This window comes from Rhipicephalus microplus, unplaced genomic scaffold (assembly GCF_043290135.1).
Source record: "Rhipicephalus microplus isolate Deutch F79 unplaced genomic scaffold, USDA_Rmic scaffold_15, whole genome shotgun sequence".
Classification (NCBI taxonomy): Eukaryota; Metazoa; Arthropoda; class Arachnida; order Ixodida; family Ixodidae; genus Rhipicephalus; species Rhipicephalus microplus.
In genome coordinates this window covers 10897755-10925636 of record NW_027464588.1, presented here as the reverse complement: position 1 = coordinate 10925636, position 27882 = coordinate 10897755, and the positions used below count along the sequence as shown (strand labels likewise).

At 45.7% G+C, this 27882-nt stretch overlaps 2 protein-coding genes across 2 annotated transcripts in view; both read left to right on the top strand.

Moving 5' to 3' along the window:
* Positions 1 to 27882, top strand: part of LOC142784680 (glutamate receptor ionotropic, kainate 2-like) — a 120484-nt gene that overhangs the window by 27910 nt on the left and 64692 nt on the right. The gene's annotated exons all lie outside the window — the stretch shown is intronic.
* LOC142784721 (uncharacterized) lies at positions 23563 to 26581 on the top strand. The gene is made up of 3 exons (XM_075883223.1): positions 23563 to 23828; positions 24640 to 25845; positions 26492 to 26581. The coding sequence occupies exons 1-3, from the start codon at positions 23676 to 23678 to the stop codon at positions 26579 to 26581; spliced, it is 1449 nt and encodes a 482-aa protein (XP_075739338.1). The 5' UTR covers positions 23563 to 23675.

Below are 27882 nucleotides of genomic sequence, written 5' to 3'. Positions count from 1 at the left end.
GAGAATCAATGTAGAAACAACCAGCTTCGCCTAGCCAATGTTTTGTAACGATCTAGGTGCAACCTAAAAAATACTTCTGCACCCAGTTGAGACCTCTAAACAACCTAGGAGCTTGACTTCGGCCAAAGGAAGGGGGGAGGCTGGAAGCGGTTGTTATATCAATATTAAACTATGCAAATGCAGAGCTCTCACATTCTTTAAAAAATGCACCCCGCTTAAAAAAGTTCTGGCTACGAGCCTGCCTAGAAGGAACAAAATCAGTTTTTGAACAGCCCAGTTTCTCTGTTTCAAGGCTTGTGAATTTTCATTTTGCTTCTTCTACAGAACCGTCTATATTATATTGTATTGCACTGTATATTTAATGATATAGTCGCGCGTTTCAACTATAGTCGTCTGTAAAACATACAAAAGCTTGCGCAGAAAATGAGCCGCAGTGTAGAGGAAAAGCAATTGCTGTCCTAATAAAGGCACCGGGACTTGACACAGCCTCGGTATTTTAAGTCTCTGCTGGGGAGCCTCGAACAACAATCTTGGCAGTGTCATTAATAGAAGCTAACAGAGCATACCGAATGGGCTGTGTGCCGAAGGAATGCACGGTCGTTAATCGTGAAAGTCTCAGAAGAGGAAATAGGCAGGGGGGCGTGGAATAGACGCCCAAGGTTAGGCATAGGTGTAATCCGGTGACCAGCACACTTTATCGCGCAAACGTTTGTACGCTGTGCAAAGGAAGAACCGGTCTCATCTCCTAGCTCCTGCGTTGTAACCAGCAAGTACGTGTTTATTCAAATGTGAAAGTGGGAGTGGCTCGTAATCGAAGGCACTGTTATTTTTTTAATGGCCATCTCCCTCGATAGAAAGAGTGTCATGCAGAAATTGATGGCTTTCGAAGCGAACGAAGCCATTAGGACATCAGAAGCCTATAGGTAATTATCAGATGAAACTAACTCTTTCATCAGTATCATCAACTTGTTTCCGTGTGCTCTGCAGCAAGGAAAGCCTGTGTCCAATGACTTCTAATTATTATAGTCCTGTGCTAGCTAATTCAAAGTTGTACCGGCAATGTTATCCTATTTCTCCACATCACCACAATATCTGCTATGTCTACTCAATTTCCCCTTTTTACTCACGAATTTTGTCATTCTTATAACGTTCCAAAGAAAGCGGTTTGCGGTCTTCCATTCATTTTTTTTTACATTTTGCCAATCTACCTCTACCTGTTCTTCCACTATAGCCTCTTTTTTGTCGTCTTTTCCAGCCGATTTTCTTGGATAACTACAACCTCCCAGCCTGCTCTTTCAATCTTCCGGAGATGGTATAGAAGTATTGTGAGAAATATTGTTCCGGGAGGATACACAGAGAAACGAGGTGATAGTTGAAATATATTTGCACGACGTCAAGCGCAAGCCGAGATGGCAAGCGAGAATGTGCCCTACATCAAAGATTCACGTCGTTTTTCTCGCTGTCTATCTTGCTTCTTCAGCGTGGTGTAGTCTTGTAACATAACCCTTGGGTGCAGAAACACCATTTTGGTGCTTTCTATGGTGTTGCGAAGCGGTAGAGCTTCAGGCGGGAGACATGAACAATGTCTGTAGACAGTGGAGCGGAGGGAGATGACGACTTCAGTGGGGCCATCTCGTAGGTAATGTTGGTCAGCTGGCGCAATACGTGGTAGGGGCCTGAGTAGCGGGAAAGCAGTTTCTCAGAGAGACTAACATGTCGAGTCGGCGTCCACAACAACACGAGAGAACCCGGGGAAAAGGAAACGCCGCGATGATATGCGTCATAACGTTGCTTTTGTTGCTCTTGTGATGCTAAGCGCTCTGGTGAAAGTGTCACAGGCGTATTCAGTCGGCGAATCGACAGCTGCCGGAAAGATGGTGTCGAAACTAGAGTTAGGTCACAGCCGAATAAGAAATTGAATGGTGAAAACCCAGCGGTATCGTGGCGTGAGGAGTTCAATGCAAGTGAAACAACAGAGAATGCAACGTCCCAGGCTATAGGTGGTCAGAGGAGAACGTACATGGAGAGCATATCAGCTAAAGTCTGGTTGAATCGTTCGGTAAGCCTATTCGTTTCTTGCTGGTAGGTCGTCGTAAATTTATGTTTGGTTTTGCAAGAGTGAAGCAGGTTATAAAGAACTCGGGAGAAAAAATAGCGTCCACGATCTGTGGGGAGTTGGCATGAAGCACCATAATAAAAAGATGACATTGCAGAGAAGAAAATCGGCAACATGTGTAACACAGCTGGTTGGCAAAGCCCGTGTGATGGCGTACCGGGTTCTATGATTCATTGCCACAGCTATCCATTCGTTTCTGGAGGTAGACTCAGGAGAAGGGCCTAGGAGGTCAAGGCCAACTCGAAAAAAGGGGTCAATAGGGAGATCAAGTGGCTGGAGGAGTCGGGCTGGATTCACAGGCGCTTTTTTTTCGACGTTGGCACTGATCGCATGCGACGACGTAGCCCCGGATGGAGCGATAAAGCCTGGGCCTGTAAAACTGATACTAAACACGGTCGTAAGTCCAAAAGAGACCAAGATGACTGGCGGCGGGGGCATCATGGAGCTGGGCGATAACACTCGAACGTAGGTGGGAAGGCACCACAAGGAGTGGTTCGCTCTCAATGGTGTTGACACTGTAGCGGTACAAGGTGCCTTCTTTAAGCACAAACAGTAGAGTAGACGGATGGGGCGTCAGAGAGTTGCGCTCCTCAATAATGTAACGCAAGAAGGGATCTCGGCGCTGTTCATCACGGATGTTGCTCAAAGCAGAGAGAGTAGTGATCGAGTTGTTCCGCTTGGCCGCAGAGCTGACGGCTGGCCTATGCGATAATGTGGGTGCAGCCGCTTTGACGCTAGATCAAAACAGTACCCATTCCATGGCCGCTGGCATCAGTGTGGACTTCTGTTGAAGCGGAAATGTCGAAATGGGCCAGAATAGGTTGTGTTGTAAGGAACGCGATGAGAGTAGGGAACGCCAAAGTCTGCGCAGCACCCCAAAAGACAGGAACATTCTTCTTCATCAAGTCCGTAAGAGGTTGGGCCACTTCCGCAAAATTGTTTACAAAACGTCGGAAGCAGCAACATACGTCTGCAACATAGCTGTGGACTTCCTTAGTGCTGGTTGGGACGGGGAAAATTCGCACAGCTCAAAATTTACGAGGATCAGGGCGTATGCCAGAGGAGTCGACAAGATGGCCCGACATGGTTAGTTGCTGGCGTCGGAATTGGCACTTTGTTGAGTTCAGTTGCAGTCCTGCATTATGAAAAACAGAAAGGATGGAGGAAAGGTGATCTAGGTGTGTTTCAAAGGTAGGAGAAAATACAATGACGTCATCGAGGTAACAGGCAAATTGACCACTTGAACCCGCGCAAGAGAGTGTCCATCATTTGCTCGAAGGTGGCTGGAGCATTGCATAATCCGAACGGCATAACCTTAAACTGGCAAAGACGATGAGGGGTTACAAATCCAGTCTTCGCGTGGTCCATGTCGTCGACAGCAATTTGATTGTACCCTAATAGAAGGTCGATGAAAGCAAAATACTTAGCTCCATGAAGGCAATCCAGGGAGTCGTCGATGCTCGGTAGCGGGTACAAGTCTTTCTTTAGTGATCCGGTTTAGATGTTGGTAGTCGACACAGAATCACCAAGACGGTTGAAGTTGTGGACGCTGCGACGACTTCTAGCCTCTTGAAAGCGTCAGCATTTCCTAACGACATCTTGGACTGTCGAACAGCCTTTAAATACAAGGAGGCTAAAGGCATCATCAGGGATGCCCTTGAGTACGTGCGCAACCTAGTCGGCTTCGGTTATAGTGGTATCAACCTTACGGCAAAGGGTCAAGGCATCTTTAATATAGGCCAGGTAAGAATCCGTCGATATCTGGAGACGGGTACCAAGTTCTTTCTTAGCGGCCTGCTTGCACCCGGCAGATTGGCCAAACAACTCACGCAACTTCGTCTTACACACGCCCCAGCTGGTGAGCTCTTCTACGCTGTTGTTGAACTGCGCCTTGGTCATACCTCTCAAGTAAAAGATAAGGTTTGCCAGCATTATGGTTGGGTTCCAACAATGATTATCCCTCACGAGCTCGTAAAATTGAAGCCACTTATCGACGTCTTCGCCGTCAGTGTCCGAAAAGTTGCCAGGATCATGGGGTGGAATGGTAACAATGACCACAGGTGAGGTGGGCGCCGTTGATGCGTCGGGCATGGCTGTTGGCGCATCATTCCTGCGGTAGTCATGTTCGAAGCGGCCACTTGGCGTCCGCTGCGAAGCTCCGTCATGCTTTGCTACCAAGCGCCTCCGCCAAAATTTTATGGGAGGGCACACAGAGAAACAAATTATAGTTGAAATATATTTGTACGACGCCAAGCGTAAGCCGAAGTGGCAAACGATAGCGTCCCCGCATCCCAGAATTACGTCGTCTTTCTCGCTGTCTGTCTTGCTTGTTCAGTGTGATGTAGTCTTGAAACGATATGTTTGATAGAAATGCCTTTTCGACCTTGCCCCGAGGTCCTTGGTAGTATGCCACCTTCAGTACACCTTGTCACTTCGTGGTCGTCATGCAGAAGTAGGGACCAGTAACATGAGACTTCAAGTCGAGTCCTTTTCGCACAAGGACCATGCTTCAAGGCTGCACATCGGGAATATCTGATCGATGATGCTTATCAAAATTTTCATCCATTGTATGGCTATATTGTTGGTTCTACTGTGCCACCATATGTTGTTTTTTGAAGGTAATATTGTCAACTAAACCTTGCTCTATATCAGGTGGCAGCCAACTTGATTTTCCGAAAGCCGGGATTAAGGTTTCAGGTTGATGTTGGGCTCTAAAGCATAATGTTATGCCTCTTTCTTTTCTGCCCATTGTCGAAGCTTAAGACTTGGGAAGGCTGGTCTGTTCTCAGCAAGAATTTCTTTACTGTCTTTGCGATAATCAGCATTTACAGTGGAACTGCCTTAGACTAGCTGGACGACATTTTAATAGAGGGACTTCTCTTTTTCGTTGTTTCCATTTATCGGCTCCCATATAACGTCTTTGAAGATTTCCCGTTCGAGGAATGAAATTACTGCATTCGTATCTTCTATGCCTGCCTTAGCAGCAACATGGCGCGTGCACTCATTGACAACAACCAGTAATGCTTGCGTTTTCTGCATGCCCTTACCTTCTTCATTTCGGCAAAGTCGAGATGCAGTACCTCGAGAGGTACCTCAGAGTACTTCGGCGTAATCATTTCATTTCTTCGTGGCCAAAACTTGGCTTTGAAGACCTGGCATTCATGGAATGTTTTAATGCAATACCCGCCTTTATGTTTGTCCACATGAACCGTGCAGTTAGCTTCCTGTACGTTCTTCGAAATTCATCGTGCCCTCCAGATTTTGCACAATTATAGTAGAGCCTCAGAATAGTTCCCACTTTGGTCACAGCTACATGTACTTTTTCGTTTCTAAATATAGGTTTTTTAGTTCCTTCCCACAGCTTTGCCAAGTTTATGTGCTCCTCTGCAGTGTATTAGGAATTGTATATTCTGCACATTGCATCCGCATCTTGGTGACTTTGTTCCGAACGATGAGCTACATCAAAAGTGTACTGTTGAATTTCACTTATCCAGCCCGCAATTCTCCCCTTTGGCTGCACGAGAAGCCGCCGATAGGTGAAGGCCGGGCTCTCGGTGAACATTTCAAATAAAAATCTCCCGTTGAAGTATGCTCTAAAATAACTCAAGGCCTTAACAACTGCTAGTGCTTCTTTCTCTGTGATGTAATAATTATTTGGGTTTCAGTAAACGTATATTAAAATATCTGATCAATTGTAGTTGTCGAGTCACATCCTCCCTGTCACTTATTTGGTAAAAAACAGCCCCAGTTCTATGATGGGAAGCATTGATTTAGAGCTTGAATGGTAAGGTAAAATTTGTGAACGTCAATACAGGGTCGCACAAAATGGTGGTACTTAGCTCTACAAAGATAATTTCACATTCTTTCGACCGCAAGAACGGAACCTCTTTTTATGTCAAGGTTACGAAGCAATTGGTCTTCTTGGCCTAGTCTTTTACACATGCTCAGATGTGCCCTGCGAGTCTTATAGACACATGAAGCGAACGGACGTTGTGGGGCTTCGCAACAAACCTGATTCACTGCACGCTTTCTTCTCTGGTACTCTTCGTTTTATCATCTGATTTCTGTTTGGCGCCTGCCAGGAAATACTACCGTGTGACTAAAGAGCTCACTTTTTTTCGCATTGATTTTTAGTCTTGCATCACTGAGTGCTTGCAACACTGCTTAAATGTGAGGTATAGGGTCGTCTCTTGTCCTTGAATACACTAGGGTATTGTCAACGTACAAATTGCAAAACATTCCATTAAAGTCTCCGGGTACACTGTTCATAATTTTCTAAAACAGTGCACTGCAGTTCTTCCATCCGAACGGCAGTCGGCTGTGTTCGCACACGTCAAATGTTGTAACAAACACCGTGAACGTTTTCGTGTATTCCATCAAGCGTAGTTGCCGGTATCCTTTACACAAATCTATTCTAGAGGACTAGTCGCCTCCGTCTGTTTCATCGATGATCTCGTCTATTTTTTGCATGGGAAACGGGAACTGGTCGGTCTGCCGGATGATGAGTCTGCAATCCGCGCATAAGTGAAGTGATTCATCTTATTTAGGCACGATCTTAATCGTTGAAACAAGCGACGATGTGGATGGTCTGATGATGCCCGCGTCCAGCAAACCCTGAAGTTCTTGCCTTAACCGGGATTTCATTTCATGGCTCTAAGTATATGTTTTTTTCTTACTACGTTTTTGACACGCAGTACGTTACTGTCACACTGTCTTCCAAGTCGCTGAAGTCATGTGATTGTCACCGCAGCACGTAGTTCCTTCAAAATGTGTTTTCGGCTTTGGAGGAGGGAGCGGGGGTATCAAAAAGCAACAAAAATTTCGGAGGCATTTTGCTACGCTACGATTTTGTTTTATTGTGGAATATTATGCTGCGAAATGTTACCACTGGCCAAAACTGCATTTTCCAGGCTCGTTGACTAAGTCATTAGCGCCAGCTAATAGACCAGACGCCACTTAGGGTACGTAGAAGCAGCGCTAGTTAATCGTGGTACAAACTCCTCAGACGTAGTGCGAAGTCTGCAGACTGCGAAATCCCACCAGGCACCTTACAAAGGGCTGGCGGTGTGTCCTATTTAGGCGTGCTAGCAGGCGCCTATCAATTCAGCGCACTAAGTGAACGAACGCGTCGCCGGTTCTCTGAGTAGGCCTGTCTTGCTTGGGAATGCTTTAAAGGAGAGCGATGCGGCGAAGCGGAATGATTTGTTTTCTTAGGTTTTATACAAAATAAAAATGAAAATGTGCTAAACAAAAGTGTCCGAAGTAAACAATTAACTTGCTTTATTATCTGTCCTAAGTTTCTGACTACGAACAACTTCACATGCAGGTTGTAAAGCAAGATTGGTGAAAGCAAGAAGTTCCTGTCGCTCATTTTTATTCTTCTCTGCCGCCAGAGTAGTTACATGGCTGAGAAAACAAATGAAAGAGAAGTGATAAATGTCCATGTTGGGCCTTTTTATCGGTGTTTTTATGTATTTAGTGCAAAGGAAACGGTAGAAAAGGGTGCCTGTATCAGAATTTGTCAACTTTAACAGTGCTGGGGTATAGATAAGTATTGCATGTTTCAGTATGACTACCTGCTACGCGCACGGAAAAACTTTGTTTCTGTGTGTCCCAGGTCGCTGGCCTTCAATACGAGTTAAATATTGAGTGAGGTAGGTTATTTCATTCTCAACATGAAGTACTAACACAAGAGGGAGTTAGGTTGGTTGGTCAGATTTCATTTTGAAACCGCAAAAAAGCTGAGAACCCAACTCTCTGTTTTGTTGAGTACTTGATGTTCACAACTAAACTAATCTATCTCGCTCTTTATTTACATCTTTTTCAAGGCTAGAGATCTGCGACCACACAGAAGTAAAGTTTTTCCGTGAGTGTGGCACAGGAAACGTCACACGAGCGCTCGTGCCGTTAAGTCTCTAGATGTTTACTTGTCTTGTGAACCAAGTCAAATGAAAGCATAGTGTATATATATATATATATATATATATATATATATATATATATATATATATATATATATATATATATATATATATATATATATATATATATATATACATAGGTAAATATATATATCCCAAAGAAAGAAAAGTGGGTGAAAAAATAACTTGCCGTGGGCAGGATCCACGTTATTCTGACGAAGGCCGGTCCCACGGCCGGAGCGTAAAGAAACCTTTCCACTTTTCGACGTGTGTCTTCTTTTTATTCATACAGCGTACGCCGAAAAATAGCATGCCTTGCGTGACCTTTTGCTGGTCTAAACCAGGAAGCATATGCTTTTTTAATACGAACAATAGTTCACTGTTTCGAGGCTTTAAGCATGCAACAACAGAGACAAGCGCAAAACGATGTTACATATTGCCGCGAACGTAATAACAGACAGCGACGAAACGACGTCTTACTTGCCCTCAGACCAGGACGCAAAAAGCCCTCTTCTTTCTTCACTTCCCAGGAATTCCACTTACAGTTGATGGCTCATACCCATTACCTGTGACATTACTCCCTCTCCTCGAAAAGCATCGGCTCGATGCTGGTTGTGAGCGTTGAGAAAACAAATGAGAAAAAAAAAGATGCTATCATGGAACCCAACAACTCTGTCATAAGGGAGAAAAAAAAATGGGCTGGCGTCCTAGAATTACTCAATAAAGAAAGGAGTAAGTACACAAGACAATAAAAAAAACCAAAGTGACCAAAAATAGTCATCGCATGGTAAGTTAGTCCACGTTCGATGGATGACGCGAGAAATATGGCTTGAGTCTTGACACGTGCACCACATCACTTTGTGGAAACCGACGGGAACGTCTTGAGGCGCCCTCAGGGAGAACTTCATACGTAACGTCACTGAGTCGGCACAGAGCTTTGTAAGGGCCGAAGTAGCGCCGAAGCAACTTCTCAGAGTGACCACGCTGTCGAATGGGAGTCCACACCCAAACTTCATCGCCTGGTTGGAAGGTAACCTCTCGGTGTGTAAGGTTGTAGCGTTGTGCGTCGGCAGTTTGGCGAGCCTGAATACGGCATCGGGCGAGTTGACGGGCCTCCTCGGCGCGTTGAGCGAACAATTCAGCGTCCGTGTTGAACATGCTCAAATTGTTAGGAAGGAGCATTGCATCGAGCATTGTGGTGACCTCTCGACCATGAACTAAGCGAAATGGGGTGAAACCTGTACTCTCTTGGACTGCTGTATTGTAAGCAAAAGTTACGTAAGGGAGTATATCATCCCAGTTCTTGTGATCAACGGCCACATACATTGATAGCATATCTGCAATGGTCTTGTTCAACCGTTCAGTGAGTCCATTTGCTTGGGGGTGATAACCCGTGCTTTTCCTATGCTCTGTACCACTTAGTCTCAGCACTTCTTGAAGCATCTCTGCGGTGAAAGCTGTACCACGATCAGTGATTATCACAGCTGGCGCTCCGTGACGAAGTACGATGCTGGTGACAAAAAACTGTGCAATTTCGGCGGCGGTAGCTTTGGGCAGGGCTTTTGTTTCGCTGTAACGCGTTAAATAATCGGTGGCAACCACAATCCACCGGTTTCCAGACGAAGAGGTGGGAAATGAGCCAAGCAAGTCAATGCCAATTTGATGGAATGGTGTCTTCGGCGTGGCGATTGGCTGTAATAGTCCTGCTGGTCGGACAGGTGGAGTCTTACGGCGTTGGCAGTCGCGGCATGTGCGGACGTATTGCTTGACTGTCTTCGCGAGGCGGGGCCAGTAGTATGAGTGGCGAATTCTTTCCAATGTGCGCGTGTAGCCGAGGTGTCCGGATGATGGTTCGTCGTGACAAGCATGTAAAATATCGTCCCGAAGCGAGGTCGGCGCAACCAGTAGGTAAGTAGCCTGGGTATGGTCGAAATTTTTCTTATAGAGCACTCCATCCCTCATGCAGAACGAGGCCAGCGAACGTGCAAAGTTTCGAGGAAGGCTGCGTTTTCGGCCTTCGAGGTAGTCGATCAGCGGGCTTAGCTCCATGTCGTCGCGTTGTTGTTGAGCCAAGTCGGTTGCTGACACAGAGGAAAGGAATGTATCGTCCTCTTCAACGTCCGCGTTCGTACTTCAAATTGGTGCACGCGACAAACAGTCAGCATCAGTGTGTTTGCGTCCTGACTTGTGAATGACTGTAACGTCAAATTCTTGCAGCCGAAGGCTCCAGCGTGCTAGACGACCAGAAGGGTCTTTGAGGTTGGCGAGCCAGCATAAAGAGTGGTGGTCGCTAACTACCCTGAATGGTCGACCGTATAAATAAGGGCGAAATTTTGTTATAGCCCAAACAACGGCTAAGCATTCTTTTTCTGTTGCAGAGTAGTTTTTCTCTGCAGATGATAATGTTCGACTTGCATAGGCAATCACGCGCTCTACGCCATTTTGCCATTGAACCAGTACAGCTCCAAGTCCGACGTTGCTGGCATCGGTGTGTAGCTCTGTGGCAGCGTTATCGTCAAAGTGACCGAGTACAGGTGGGGCTTGGAGCTGTTTTCGTAGCGCGTCAAAGGCGTGATGCTGATCATGACCCCAAACAAACGGTACGCCGTCTTTCGTAAGTTCATTTAGCGGTTCAGCGATTTTAGAAAAGCCTTTGACGAAGCGTCTGTAATATGCGCAGAGTCCCAGAAATCGGCGGAGGTCGCGCTTGTTCGTTGGGACAGGAAATGCGGCAACAGCTTTCGTTTTCTCAGGGTCTGGGTGTATACCGGCGTGGCTGACGACGTGACCAAGAAATTTTAGTTCCTCGAATGCAAAGTGGCATTTTTCAGGTTTGAGAGAAAGTCCAGCTGTTCGAATCGCCTGAAGAACTGCCTGTAAGCGCTGGACGTGCTGCTCAAACGTGTCCGAGAAGACGACCACATCGTCAAGGTAGACAAGACACGATTGCCATTTTAGCCCAGAAAGAACCGTGTCCATCATCCTTTGAAAAGTAGCTGGTGCCGAGCATAAGCCGAAGGGAAGGACCTTGAACTCGTAGAGTCCGTCAGGAGTAATGAAGGCGGTCTTTTCGCGGTCGCGCTCATCAACAGATATTTGCCAATAGCCGCTGCGTAGATCCATGGAAGAAAAGTAACGAGCATTGCGAATGCGGTCCAGCGAGACGTCTATTCGTGGTAAAGGATACACGTCTTTCTTCGTGATCTTATTCAACTTTCGGTAGTCAACGCAAAATCGCAGAGTACCATCTTTTTTCTTTACTAACACAACAGGGGACGCCCAGGGACTGGTCGATGGCTGGATGACATCGTCCTTGAGCATCTGCTGGACCTGTTGGCGTATAACGTCTTGTTCTTTTTGCGAGACTCTGTAGGCATGCTGTCGAATGGGTCTCTCGGTAGGCTCGGTGATGATGCGATGCTTGGCAAGCGGTGTTTGGTTAACTTTCGAAGTCGTAGCGAAGCAGTCCCGAAATGAGCCAAGTAGCTTCAAAAGACGTTCCCGTTGTGCAGACGGTAGACCCTGGTTCACGTCGAGAGTGCTTGCAAATGTCATGGCGGAATCGTCGCACGACGAAAAAGCAGATAATGTTGAGGGACCAGGGACGTTGGCAATATCCTCAAGGTATGCGATCGCAGTGTGCTTGGTAAGATGGCGATACTCCTCGCTGAAATTCGTGACGAATAGGCAAGCTTGCTTTCTACTGGGCTGTACTAGACCTCGGGCAACGCAGATTTGTTGTGCAAAAAGTAGGGACAAATTTCCTTCTGCAATTACAGCATCGGGAACGTCTTGGTCACATTCAACGTTGATAAAAAGGCTGCTGCGGGGAGGCAGAGTAACAGATTCGGAAGATACACGTAGGGCAGCCTTCGATGAGCGGGCGTTTTCCGGTTCAAGATGAAACGGGTCCTCGAACGACACCTGCAAGTCTCTTAGGTCAATAATTGCGCCGTGTTCGCGAAGAAAGTCCAGCCCCAAAATGAGTGGACGGGAGCACACAGGTAATACGAGGAAAGACCCTGTGAACGTCGAAGCATGGACTCGAACACGGGCTGTGCACATTCCAGTCGGCGTGACGAGGTGGCCCCCTGCCGTGCGCAACGGCGGTCCTTGCCAAGAGGTAGTTACCTTTCTCAGTTGGGATGCTAGGGTGCTGCTCATAACCGAATAATCGGCGCCGGTGTCGACGAGGGCAGTGACGACGTGATTATCGACGTGTACGGTGATGTCAGCGGAGTCTGATGACTTTCGGAAACGACTGGAAAGTCAAAATGGTCTTCGTCGGGTCTTTGCGTCGAAGGAGGCTCTTTGACAGTTCGTTGGGACGCGGCTTCACCCCCAGGAGCCGCGGTTTCTAGTTTCCCCTGTGGGGACTCGGTGACCGGCCTCTGAAAGGAGCAAAAGATGACGAGGGAATGCTAGGTGACGGGGGGCGGCGAGGTGATGGTGATCTTGAAATGGGGCGTTGACCAAGACGAGGAGCTTGCTGGCCCGTAAGGTACGCTTCGATGTCGCGGGGACGCTCACCGTAACGCGGGCACCGAGCATCAGGGTGAAAGCCACGGAGACCAATTTGGCGGTACTGGCAATGGCGGTAGACGTGACCCGCTTCGCCACAGTGGTAGCAGAGGGGACGGTTATCGGACGTACGCCACACGCTGGCCTTTGTGGCGTTTTGCCGCGATCCAGACGGACGATAAGTCGGTGCACTCGGAAACCTTGAGGTGGGTGGCGGAGTCGAAGAGGTGCCCTGGAATCGATGGCTAGCCTGATCCATTCTCCCCATGGTGGGATCAGGGCCATTTGGTGCAGGAGATCGCAGAGCCGCCGCATAAGTCAGTACAGGGGCCTCAGGCCTTGTTGGCGCGAGTGGGGTGACCACCTGTCGGATCTCATTTCGGATTATGTCTGTGAGAGCCCCTACGGGTGGTTGGGGTCCCGCTGCTTGGAGTTGGCGCAGCTCGTCCCGCACGACGCTTCTTATGAACTCAGCGAGGGCATGCCTCTCGCTGTCAGCCCCGATAAAGCATGCAGCAGGGGTCACGTCGTGGCGTTCATAGTGTGACGACCTATACTGGAGAGTACGCTCCATTGTGGTTGCCTCATTTATGAACTCTGCCACAGTCGTCGGTGGATTGCGCACGAGTCCGGCGAAAAGCTGCTCTTTTACCCCACGCATTAAATGCCGCACCTTCTTTTCCTCGGACATTGCAGGGTCAGCACGCTTGAAGAGTCGCAGCATGTCCTCGACAAACATCAAAACTCTCTCGTTGGGTCGTTGGTTACGAGACGAGATAGCCTGCTCTGCTCTCTCCTTCCTTTCAGTGCTGCGGTACGCGTCACGAAACTGTCGGCTGAACTCATGCCACGTCGCAAAGGAACCCTCGTGGTTTTCGTACCACGTTTTGGCAGAGTCTTCTAATGCAAAGTAAACTCTCCGCAGCTTGCGAGCTTCATCCCATTCGTTGATGTTGGCAACTCGATTGAAGTGGTCAAGCCAGTCGTCAACATCTTCGTAAATGTCTCCATGAAATGAGCGTGGTGTTTGCGGCGCATGAAAAACATGCGGGAGAAAAGAATAGCCGTCGTTGGTTTGACTCGCCTGGTTGTTAGTTGAAGTTGCCATCTCTTCTTGAGAGAGGGGACCGTACTCGGGAGATAGTCCTCGCAGGCGGCGACTGCTTCTTGCCGTGGGAGCTGTAGCTGTCTCCAAGTAGTTCGGTGTGTCGGCTGAAAATCTGCAGCCGAGGCGCATTTACCCCGGCACCTCCACCAGTGCCGCGAACGTAATAACAGACAGCGACGAAACGACGTCTTACTTGCCCTCAGACCAGGACGCAAAAAGCCCTCTTCTTTCTTCACTTCCCAGGAATTCCACTTACAGTTGATGGCTCATACCCATTACCTGTGACAATATGTTCCCGTGTGCACCTACTGTTTCAGCCATGAAATCATGAAGATTTTCTACTATAATTATGCACCAAATAGCTCAAATAGTAACGCTACTAAAGTTCTATGGCATTATTTTAATGCGCACATTTCGACATGATCCACTTTGATTTAAACCGATCTGTGGTCCTGCAATTACGTATTTTATTCATCACACCTACACAACAAGTGTACATTTGTGTAGGTGTCAACAAGTATACCGAAAGTGCACGAAGAGGCTACAGCATAGAAAGTTTATTCCGGAGTGTGAAAAAGTTGCTGTGGTACATTGTTCGGGTGCTATCTCGTTCTGAACCAGTGTTGTTACGCAGACACGGCACTGGGTCTTACACGGTCGATAAAACACTTCCGCGGTTTTGCGATGTCTGCAACAGCTGCTACGATACTCCATTATGGACTAAAGATACAGGCTGGCTGTTAAGCCAAAGCGACCAGATTTCTCCCGCTTGTTCTTTTTGATCGCGTTGCTGCGCTGGGAAAACAAGATTTGGAGAGGCTGAACGAAGGCGTAGGCGTGAAGAACGTGGAATTCTAAGAGCCTGAGGCACCCGCGAAAACATAGAGCTTGCCGAACTTTAGAAATATTTCAGGTGTTTTACGGCTGCAACTTGCACTAAGAAATGAATCCATTTCAAGGTGATGGTGTACCCACTGTATGGCCTTAGCGAACGCTTCGTAGCAGTGTTTTAAAAACATCGCATTCAAGAGAAACAAGAATTGCGAAATACAATATCTGTTTGCCACATGTAGCGTCACTGAAGAGGGCTGAAAGTGACATCCTATACAGGATACTTGCATTCGGAATAAAGAAACACTAAGAAATATGCAAGATGCATTCAACTTTTCTAGCATCTTTAAACATTGCAAAGCGTCGTAAGTACAGCACCGGGTGTGGTATCGAGCCAAAAACAAGGTGCAGCGGAAAAGTCTTGGCACCGCTTCAATTTAGCTGAACTTTATTGGTAGAGTCAAAACTTATGGCATGCTCACGTTTTTCATGCGTTGTGATGCTTTGTTTGAGTGTTTCCAAACTATGACGTCAGAATTTTCTTCTCGTAGAAGATGTCAAGTGCACATGCGTAAATGACAGATCGTGATTGATGTTTTTTGAGGACAGTTCTGCTGAAGACAAGTGTTTTGCCATGTATTTATTGGCCTTTAGGTTTACGGTGCACAACGAAGATTACCAGTGCAATGATGTGCAAAGACTGGCCAGTAAAGTACTGCTCCCTAGTCCTCTGTTCTCCAATCAAGAAAAACCCGACAACAAACAGTCCTTGCGAGATGCATCGTCTTGCATATCGTCTAATTCAGTCTGCAGTAAACACAAAATTTAGGACGTTCAGAGTGGAGTTGACTGAGTTTACGACTGACATTTCAATAAATGAAACAGGCAGATATATCAAGCAACATTAACACAATCACCTATCACATCACACAATCGATTGTCGCTGAATACCACCAAGTAACAAACGAATGCCTCTTCACTGGGACTACCACATACTATTAAAGGTTTTGTAACGTTCCTCCCAGCCTTGTCCCTTTTGTTGCTTGCTCCTCCCGGAACGTAACACTAGGACAGCAATAAAACATGACCCTTGAAATGCATACAAGTTTGAGTCGTTTTGGACGTGTCCGTGGGCAAAAGAGTCCACTGCTCAGAGAATAAATAATTTATAGGAACGAAAACGATTTAATAAAATATACGTTTACTATCTCGAAGCAGTGTTTCCGAGCTCGTGAGTTCTGGGTCAACCTATCTGGGAGGGTCCCTCATTACAGGAATCCTCTAGGCGTGGTCACTTTTCTGGTGACGAGTGGTATTTCAATGCCTGTAGAGGACTCCACCGGAAATATTGGCCTCCCACGTTTTGGAGAGGAGGCATTGTGTGTGGGCGTTACCGGATAGCGATTGCTATCTTTGTTGCGTCATAAGTCCTCGTGTGCCACTGCGTATCGCACGTTGTGCGTGACCGCTGTTGTATGCATGAAGAGTCGGCTAGGTTCGATGTGGCTAGATACCGTGCGTGTACGTCTTACATTTAAGTCTCCGAAATGCTGAGGTTTCATCTTTATTCAGCTTGGTATAAGGTAGCGGGAACACCTTGCTGGCTAGGTGATGCCTGTCAGTGCAAGTCAAGGGCATAACAAGGTGGATGGTTGATATTTCCTGCAGCACCACAGATTGCACACGCCGCACAGTCTGCCTTCGTCATACATACATACATACATACATACATACATACATACATACATACATACATACATACATACATACATACATACATACATACATACATACATACATACATACATACATACATACAATGATCTTTAATTGATTCTGAGGAGTTACTAACAGGACTCTCCGACGGAAGGCTGTCGTAACCGCTGGCCGCAACCACGTATTCGTCAGAACAAGAATATTTGCTTCGGATTGAAACAGAACACAGTATATTTATGGTGTCCCTCCGCACAACCCCTTTATCAGGATTGCACGAAGACTTGTAACAACATCTCACACGTACAAATATGCCATCTTGTAATGGTTTGAAGCATACTCCAATAACCCACACGGCTATGTGCAGAAGTCTCGGGTTTTTCCTGATTTATGAACAGCAAATTCTACTCTTTTCAGCTTAGAAGTGAAATACAACGCTGTTTTGCTATTCCCGAGGTAGAAAACTCTATAGCATGGATTATAACAGCTCTCAATTTGCTTTTTTTTACGCTTATGAGGTTGAAGGGTTTGTACCTGTGAAACTGCAACACCCACAAATTTTTGCTCGGCCCATAAATAGAACGTTCTCATCAGATGCATTATTATTCAGCTGTAAAAAGCAGACACGCAACTGCTTGCTTAATAGGAAACAAATAGGCGTTGATCTTAAGCTGGCATCACTGATTCGTCGCTTAAGCCTGCTTGATGAGGGATTACGGCGATAATTTCGAGAGTCGAAACGTGCATTTGCATATACTCATAAACCTACGCGTATCATGCAGGCCTGGCGGTTTTTCATGTCAATGCCAATATTTTGTACTTTCTTCACTCTATTTCTCGTGCCTTAACGACACCGTAGCTTAATGAGAAGCGCCAGACCTAGACAAAGGAAAGAGGGGAGAGATGATCAACGATACCGCCACTTTATGTCATGCCGGCAGCCATGGGCCACGAGTGCAAAATGAGTAGCGTGGTATCTTCTATATTTCCATTTTTTTGCCTCAGAGTGGCTAGTAGAGCAGCAATCTAATATCAATGCAGTCATCACGTTTTGAATTCTCATTTCGTTACTGCAGCTTGCGAGGATATATGCTTCTTTTGCTTTTAGTTGCGTGTAGGTTACCTTGAGCTCGGTTATATTGCCTTCTTTATTTTTCTTACATTTTTTGTTTATTTTCTCTAAAATACCTCATTTTTTTGTTCTTTCAGCTGAGTAGCATTTGTATTTTATTTTAACATTTTAAAGGTGCTTGAATATTTACATCATCACGCATTTTTGTGCAACAAAAGTACACGTTTTAATATCTTTGCTAACTACTAAAAACGCGCCGCAGAAAACTTCGAACTTCGTTTTAGAATTTGAAAGTTCGTATATACTGTTAATATGAAAGTAAGGAGTGGGAGGCAGGGATAATAGAAGCTACAAGATGATGGCATAAACGAGACCCATAACAATAATATGTAGTATAATCACGCTCCAGAACCATGATATCTATATGAAAGATGCGTAGTGGAGGAATATGGAAATTTTGACCATCTGGTGTTCTCCAACGTACACTACACCGCAGAGTACGCGGGCCCCTAACATTTCACCTCCATCAAAATGCGACGCTTGCGGCCAACATAGAACTCACGACGTTCCGGTCAGCAGCAGAGCGCTGACTATTTATTATGAGGAATATTGCTACAAAATATTTCAATGGGGCATAATTCACAATTGCACTACCACTGATATTGGTACTTGTACGCGGCATCGCATCTTCACCCAATGAAACAACGTAGCTTGGCTACTTTCTTATTATTCATTACGACTATTTTCTATTTGTCTTGACTGTATTGACCAGTCTTTTCTTATTAAAATATTAGCAATAGGGAAGATTTAAGCTGAAGGTTTCGCTAACACTCCGAAATATTTAGCATGTCATAATGTCAGTACCACGAAATAATGGAAACAGTGATGTTGGTCTTCGGTGCTTGGACGCTATCTCTGTAGTGTCTAACAACAAAGTGGGGGGGGGAGGGTTCGTGCTTCTCGGTATCCAATGATCAACTATTTTGCAGCAAACATTCTTGAAAACTGACGAAAGAGACTCAGACGAGCACCCGTCCCTGTCTATTTCGTAAATTGTCTAATAAATTTGGTGGAAGCAGTAGGCTAATTGGTCAAAGTAGAGGGCCACATTCAAGAGAGAGACAGTCACGTATGAGATTCGAAATGTAGAGAAATGTCGAATAAAATATAAAGATTTATAAAAAAGCGTTGTCACATACGTCAAGCGGGAATCATAATACTGACGAAATACCAACGAATGGATGAAGAGAAAGATTGTTGTTGGACTTATAGATGCATCCTGGTGTGTTTTTTTGCACTTATTTCTGTGCTTTAAATGCGAAACTTGATTTTTTTTGTCGATGAATACTTCTGACACATTCCTCAACATTGATTTTTTCTGTTCAGAGTGCTAACTACTGCATAGGCTATCCTTGCAGAAAACGAATGAATCTCTAAATACTTACACAGCCATGTTATTTTAAGAGCTATCGGGAACACTATTTCTTTAACCTAATTTTATTCGATGAATGCTTCTTTTAAGGAGGGAAACAGAAAAAAATCTTCCTTTATTCGTCTATAGGGCAACAAAATCTATCATGCCACGTTTACAGCCTAATGCTGGAACAAAGAACACATGCTTCAATTCAGATATGACTAACGTTGACCAACTATACATACTAATATTCAATCTGTACACCTCGACTCTATGGACTCACGGTGTTTTCATAAAAAACATGCGATTTTGAAACATAAGCATGTAAAATTTACTGTATGCTTTCTAGTATAGGTGTAGGCAGCTGGTAGTGATGTGCTGTACTTTAGAGGAAGTGTCTTCGAAATTTATCGAGCACTTCTTCAGTGATACACTGAAAATAAAAATAAATGGAATAGTGTACCGTATTGTATACCATAATACGCACGCCATAACAAAGGAATGGCAGTCAGAAATCCGATCGTATGGGTTCACTTTTTTTCCAACTCCTTTCAAGCGAAGCACGTGAGGCACAATGATGGCTGTCATACTTCAACATTACCCTGTAGGCTTTCCTAGAACGAGTTGAGACGGGGCGGCGTATTTGCTCTAGCAAGCTGTCTGCAGCATCTGGTGCCGCTAGGCTGAGTGTCCGAAAGCTAAAGCGAAGTTTGGGCACCTGTCAGGCGTGCTTTATTTACTCTCTATTTCCAGTGCTGAAATATAACTGAGGAATAGGCAAACAAACGGATATGCTACCCACAACTGGATGCTCTCTGAGGCACATAGCGTGAAATGTAAACATTCAATCCGACGGAGAAAGTCTTACATTGGCACGTAGAAAGAATAAATGGTCCCTACATTTTTTGCCGGTTCACTGCCTGGGGATGTCTATTTTTAACATTTTGGGGGCGATCCCGTTTTTTGGGGTAGTTTTAAATCAACATTTTTTGGGTAGTTTTGGCATAAATTTTGATGGGGGCAAATAGTGAATCCGTATGCGGGGCCATTCTACCACTGGTTGGCCAATGTGGGCATCTCAGTAGGGACGAATTATATTTCGAAAAGTCTGACCATGTGATCACGTACAAAGGATAAACTGTACAGTGAGTAAAATAGATGTAAAGTAGGCATAAAAACATTGCCCGTTGGCAAGCCACTCGAAGAAACAACACATAAATAAAGCCTACTAAAACACTGTCCTGGAAAGCGTGCAAATTGATCTACGAATGACCTTTCATTTGAGCTTCTGGCACGAATAAACAGAAAGAAGACCTTATGGCGTGAAAAACGAAAGGTAATGTTCCAATAAGCCACAATCTCTAAAGGTCTGCATTGATGAAAATCTCAGTGAAAGAACATACTCTTGTGTATACTTTTAATGAAAATATTTCCGTAATTCAGACCTTTTGAGACGTGAAAAAAGCAACCAAACGTGTTTCTTTTAGTGACCTATGGCATTTTGATTTGAAGCTTCGTATTTCAGTAGTCAAAAGCTTTTTTTTTAGTAAAGAATTTGACGTTGGAGTTATTAAGGTGTTTATCATTCTCGCTTTGCATCGCGTTATTTTTCAATTTTGAGGCGTGAACAACGGTGTCTTGCTATGGATATTTTGCTAAATTCGCACCGATGGGATACAACTTTCTGGTATGTTTAATCGTGTGTTGCCTGTTTTATAGGCTTTGATATCTTCAATTTGCGCCGAAAATCTGAGAGATATGTTGTTCTTTTCTTTGTCAAGTACGGTTAGAGAATTTTGGCCGTAACCCTCTGAAACTCCTTGATTGAATTCTTATGCCAATGCGAGCAATACCAGTAGCTATTTATGTAGTTTGCCACGTTTCTCACTTTAACGTAGGTTGATAGTTAAAAAACCCGTAAACAGGGTTGGTGTGCTCGTGTGGATGTTTCGACAAGTTGCCATTTTTCCTCAAGGCTTGATGAACATTGAGGAACACAAGCCCACTTGTCGAAACGAAAGAACGAACACACAAATCTCTGTTTACAGATTTGCTTTATCCACTACATCAGGACATTCACGAGAAATGAGCGTGGCGTGCCTCGAGCTTTGTTCAATGAAGTAAAACGCACGACGGCCGTTAAGCTAATACAATTAACAGCTTTTCCGAAGTCGTTAAGTTAATTACCACAAAATCGACACATGCATATACGGCATATTTACTTCCATTCAGGCGTACATACAACAAAACCAGAAAAGACATACCATACAAAGTCATCGGCAAGCACAAAACTAGCTCGCAATAACTGCGAGCTAGTTATTGCTCGCAATAACTGCGAGCAATAACTGAAAGTTTAAATTGTTTTAAAGAATAGGTACTTCGTCAGTAAGCAGATAGGAGTCTACAACTTTAGCACAGCAATAGCTGAACTTTAAATATTTTGCTAGCATTGATATAAGTACCTTCCGTTTTCATTATTAAAAAACCGCTCCAGGAGTTGTAGACAGTGGTATTTATTATGCGTAACAGATGTGCCAGTTTAGCCTGACACCTCAACTAAGACAAAAACCTGTCCTTCATTTCTATATATATATATATATATATATATATATATATATATATATATATATATATATATATATATTGCAAGAATCAACTAGCAATCTAAATGCGAAGCATTTCTTAGCGAACTTCAGCAACCTTACCATCCACGTACCGTATTACGGTACGTAGATGGATGACGAAAGTATGTGACAGGTGCAAATATTATAATCATGAGATTCGTGTCATGTAATAAGATGACTACATGCCACGTCCATGATGCGCTGGTGGCCTTTTAGCTAGCTTCACTTATGCAAAATTTGCTATTAACGGAACGTGAATGGATGACGAAGGTATGATACTGGTACCAACATGACAAACAAGAGATGCGTTCATGTATCAACATGACTTCATGCTACGCTCATGATGCGCTCGTGGGTGTTTCGCTAGCTTCAAATGCACCAAACTAGGTATTACACGCCGCCAATGGATGACGAAGGTATGCGACTAGTGCAAACATGATAATCATGAGATGCGTATCTTGTGGGAAAGTGACTAGATGCTGCAGTCAAGACACCAATACATTTCGACGTGACCTGGTTCGCGTACTCGCCGGCGTTCATTTCGTCGCGTCACGTTAGCGTTGCCACGCCAGGCGCTGGTCCTGCCATATACTGGCATGCGCGCGCTGCACTGCGTTGCTTTCAAGCATGCACGTTTCAGCGCGTCCGGCGTACCTATGTCACCAAAAGAGGGAGACGCAGGGTTGTCTTGGTAACGCATCGGCTCAATATGCAGCATGACGCTTTTCGCGCCGGTTGCCGTCGGGCCGCGCCGAAGGACGCTGGTCGCGCCTGGCGTCAGACTATAGACCCATTCCATGTTTGTAAACACAGGTAGGCCAACGTCGACATTATGGGTAAAATTAGAGAGATGTCCGCACGTAAATTCCGCCATAATCGCTGATGGTTGCGGTGTGTGCCAACAAAACGACGTTGTGAGACGCCATAAGCGTTCTGAAAGCCATAAGCGCTGAGGGCAGCATTGTGCGCCAATAAACAAAACTAAGTTTTGAGACTCGACTCAAATCCAACCGCCACGCTGCTCATCGGCATACCGTTTTTTTTTCTCGTTGCTTGACTGAGAACGCCACTTGCGCAATTGAAAAGCCAGCAGTAACTACTGCAGGCAGAGCGTCTTTTGCTTACCAAGACAGCGCCACCGCATTTTTGTGAAGAAAGTCCGGTTAGATTTGTCTATAAGTGCTCGCGTTTTGCTAACGTAGCGTCGATTTTTCCAGCGTGCGAGTGCGTCAAAGCTACATTGGAGTATATAGGGCCTTCATGATGCGCTCGTGGCTGTCTTGCTAGCTCCACGTATGGCAAATTTGGTGTTGCGTGACGTCAATGGGTGACGAAATATGTAACTGGTGCAAACATGATAATCGTGACACGCATGTCATGTAGAAACATGACATCAGACCACGCACTTATCGTGCTCGCAGCCGTTTTGCTTGTTTAACATATGGTAAACTTGCTATCACGTTACGTCAATAGGTGACGAAAGTAGACGACAAATCCAAACATGATAATCATGAAACGGAAGTCATGTATGGCATCATTTACCTTCACCTCGTAACGTTGTGCTGAGTTGAAGCGACATATGAACGAACATTTCTCATTTGTGCTTCGCATATCATCCATTCCCACTGCACGTGGGGTCTGCCAAGTTTTTTTTCATTGCAATAACTTTTCTGCTTTCATTAAAAGAAATAGGGCACGGGAGAATGCATAACTCGAGTAAAACACCCCAAATATTGTCTCAATTTTCTTTTGAGTTTTCTATTGCGCTGTTATTACCAAAGATGCGATCACTTACTTTATTATCTTACGCAGTCGAGTTTTAGGGGCAAAACTCCTTATAGCGGCACCCGTTCGTCCCTCGTAGTATGTAACGAGTATAACATTTTGACCTCCAAGGTGGTGCCGGTTAGAGACTTCTTCAGTGCGTTGTTGAACAATAAAAAATAGTGCTCAATGTACATGTCAATGACTGCTAATGGGAAATGAGAGACAGAAGCATTCGGCTTTTAGTTAACGCGCAGGCTGCGATCACCATTAGCAGTAATTGGCATGTACATTGAGCACTATCTGACAAGAAAGGGTTGCTGCGTCGCTGGGTGTAACCTGAATGGCTTTAAAAGGGTTTACCGAGCTTTGAGCGTCACCCCCGGAAAATCTTTTCAGGCCTGCGCCCAGCAATCTGACGTCATTTCCGGCCGGCCGACTCTCAAGGAAGCCGCAGCGGCAGCGAGCGCAGCGCGGGTGGCGGTGGTGATGGTTCGGCGGCGTGGTGTTGACGGTGTTTCGCGTTTGTTGCTTTCCGTTGTTGTTTTGCGGCAATTTCGTTTCCGTGCGTGATGCTGGAGTGATGCGACAATGCCGAATAAGTGTTGTGTACCCGGATGCACCGGCAACTACAAAACAGGAAAGAAGATACAAGTGTTTTCCTTCCCTAAAGACGCCGACGCTCTCAAACAATGGCTACGCGCCATTCCTAGGAAGGACTTCGTGCCGACTTCGTGCACTAAGGTAAGAATTTGAGATGCTCCTGTTCTTAGCTTGTCGTTGCTTGTTCGGGTAGAAATCACCTATGATGGGAAATACTTGAGAGAGAGAGAATAAACTTTATTGGGTTCCAGCATGCGGGATTCCCTCCGGCCGCGCAGGGCGTGGGGTTCACCCTATCTCACGTTACACTAGAAGTCCTAATGTCACGCGGGCCTAGACCTCAAGGCCTTCGTGCCCCGGCGCCGCTCGGGTTACTGAGGGTGTCCCCCTTTCGCCTTTGCAGCGCCAGTGCGACCTCGAGCTGCCGGACGGCCCTTCGCTGGTCTTCTGGGTCCGTAGACCCCACACGCTGTTCTACTTGCGGCGGTAACACCGGACCGTCCGCGCTGTCTGCGTCACATCCCCAGAGTATGTGAGCCAGGGTGGCTCTCGCGCTCGCGCACACACTGCACATTTCACTCACGTGAAATACTTGAGCGTGTGGCCGCCGGGCCTCGCGAAGCGCTGACGCCAGCAGTTGATGAGAATCGCCCAGAAGGGCACGTTCGCAGCAAGGATGGTCAGCTGCGCTTTGTTCACTAACAGTGCCGTGGTGTCGTCCATTCTTGCAAGCTCTCGGTGGAAGCGCTTCGTGGAGTGCGGTGACATCACGCTCCCGTGTTTCCTTTCATGTTGCTTGTACCGCTTAGCGCAGCGCTTTTATTTAGATGCTTGCGAAACGTAGGTAGACTTTGTTTTAGCTACACGGACTGTAAACACGGTCATGCAAACGGGAGCGCATTTTTTTCTTTTGAGAAGTGGCGTCTCAGACGTTCTTGAAACGTTTGTGCAGGTGTGCGCGGATCATTTCGACGCTTCATGCATCGAGAAGACGACATCGTACACGGATCCAAGGACAGGGAGAGTTATTGAAGTTGCACTCCCAGTACCACGGTTGCGTCCTGGATCTGTCCCAACGGTATTTCCCGGCTGTCCGTCCTACCTATCAGTACGAGACCAGAGCACGAGAGAAACCCCTGACGCCAAGAGGAGCCGACAAGAAGCCTCCCAACTCGCCCGTGCTGTAGAAGAGTCGCTGGCGTCATATGAAGCGGAGCAAGAACGAGACCGGTTTTCGTCCCTCGAAGAACTAAGGGCTCGCCTGCAAGGGGTGTCAGTGTCTCCGAAGTGGACTGTGATTCATAAAGAAGAGTGCTCCATGTTTTTGAACATTATCGACTATCGTGAACCTTGTTTGAATGCGTCATTGACCGTGTTTGCAAACCTTGAAGTCTTTGCCTGCTATCAAGGTTCACCAATCAAGAACCTTGGTAGCGCTGTTGTACCAGACTCAGTTCAAAAAGTAAGTTCCTTGTTGGAAATTTTGAACAACCTGTCGATGCTGTCTGAGGAGCGCTGCACTTATCGCCACCTGGCTCAAGCAATACATTCCCTTCTGGACAAATTGGAAGCCAGCATTGATGAAGGCAAGAAAGAGACGGTGAACTTTATGAAGGAGCAGCTACTACTCCTTTCTGCAAAGCGCATTCAGTATAGTGCACAGGTGATGGTCTTTGCATGCATCTTGCGTACAATATCACCACATGCCTACAAGTTCCTGAGAAGCACAGGTGCACTAACTTTGCCCCACCCAAGCACTATTAGAAATGTGTGCTCGTCTATTCAAATGTGCCCACAAGTTGATTCTTCTGACGACACTTTCCTTCAGTATGTGTCTCAGAGATTCAAACATCTGCAGGCACATGAACACACTGTGACGCTGATGCTTGACGAGATTTATATCAAACCTTGTTTAGATTACAAAGGTGGGAACATATGTGGTGCAGCAGTTAACTCCAACGAAGCGGCCACATCGGTGCACGTGTTTATGATACAAAGTTTGCTGAGCGCATTCAAGGAGGTGGGGCACATTCTTCCTGTAAAAGCCTTACAGGGTGAAGATCTTCATCGCATGCTGAAGAAGGTGATCTTTGGCTTAGAAGAAATTGGATACAGGGTCATAGCCGTTGTCTGTGACAATAACTCGTTGAACAGGAAGGCAATGAAGATGTTTCTGCCAGAACCAAAGCTTAGCCCTCTTTACCCGCATCCGGCAGACCCAGATCGGCCGTTATTTTACGTGGTGGATGCTGTGCATCTATTTAAATGCATAAGAAATAACTGGCTCAACCAGAAAAATGCTGGAACTTGCTTTTTCTACCCACGCTTCGAGCTTTCGAACAATGAAGTTCATCCCGAATGCAAGATGACTGCTTCATTTAAGCATTTGAGAGATTTGCATAAAGAGGAGTCACCCCTGCTTCTGAAGTCTGGGTATAGCTTGACGTCAAAAGCTCTAAATCTAAGCAGCTTTGAACGACAGGACGTCAAACTCGTACTGCAGGTTTTTAATCCGCACGTAGCCGAAGCCCTGGCCGCTCGCAAGGGTCATACTGATTTTCAACATGCTACAGCAACCGCCGAAAGATTGTTGCGACTGACTGAAGAAGGACCTGAGCGATAGCAACCGCCGAGTTCATCAAAATAATTCTTCGTTGGTGGAGCATTGTCAATGTAAAGACACCTAGTAAGGGCTTCCATCACCGTAATGTTTACGAAGAGCCCATGTCAAACCACTCAGATGACCCAAAGGCAAGCTTTCTAAGCACTTTTATCACATGACTCGATGTGTGGGAATTTCATAGGCACGACACCGGAGTACTTACCCAGGAGACATTGAGTGCCTTGAGGCTCTCTGCTCAATCCCTTTTGGCATTGGTGAAGTACTGCGTTAGTGAGCTTCACTTTAAGTATATTCTGCTAGGGAAAGTCCAGACGGATACCCTCGAGAGTCGCTTTGGACAGTACAGGCAGATGGCTGATGGGCAGTATCACATATCTGTTCGCCAGCTTTGCGAAACCGAGGGAAGGATTCGCCTTCAAAATGCCCTTCCAAGGATGAGCAACGATGATCTCAGAGGCATCGAAGAGACGGACAGTGTCAGGGATGCGGGCACTTCTTTTAGTGTTCATGTTAGCGATGCTGACCTTGATGAGCTCAGAGCACAAATTCCGGTGATTGGTTATGTTGGTGGGTATTGTGCACACGCTGCAATGAAAGTTCTCAAGTGTGAAAGCTGCCAGAGGCAGTTGGTCGTTACCCGAAATACGGCCGAAACAGGAGAGGACACCCATTCTTTAATCGCACAACTGGATCGGGGTGGCCTCAAATTTCCTTCTGCTCTTGTAATCACAGTAGTTATGTACACGGAGGTTGTAGTTAGAAAGCTCATGACGGAAAGTACCTCTACCCAGTTTCTCCATGGGCCGAACCAAAAGAATGTCGTTCGGCAACTTACACTGGACTCTCTGCCAAGGCTTGAGGACATAGATACGTGTGAAAACGGGCACACCTACGAGCTCCTCATCACATTGGTTGCAAACTGTGCAGCAAATATAATGCTCAACAACTTGTGCAAGCAAAGGAACGATCTTTTACGCATTGAAAAAGATCAGAAGGCGAAAAATAGAAAGGCCCGAATTTTTCTTGGAAAGTAATTTTCCAAGCGTCGCGTCTTTCTCTTCACATTTATTCTTGTGAAACTGCACAGAGTGTATTTGATTGCATGTCATGACTTGATTTCCTTGGTATACTTCTGCCTTATGTAAAATGAGCCTTGTTTCCAGTTTTGTATCTCTTTACAAGTTGTTAGCTTTTAAAAGTGCTGTACTTTTTTCTTTTTTTTTAACTCGAACTGCCTCGGTGCCTACTGTAGCAGTTGTACAGTCCGTTTTGGTACCTAAGCTGTGTACACTTTCCTTGTGCACTGTGATTAGTTTTTTCTTAGATTTTTGTTTGATTTTTTCCCTAGGACATGCACCTACCTGTGGCAGTACAATTACTTTTCTTTCTGTCATTTATCATGCTGTGGACCACAATTTAGTCACCAGTGTTCTTATGTATTGTATTTTTTGGCCAGTGTTTGAACCTGATACCTTGTGTTGCTACTGCTACTATGATAAACGAATGGTATGTTTTCCTCTAACCTACAATTTAAATGAAAGTGTGCTTTTTCTGTTCCAAAGCTCGGGGATG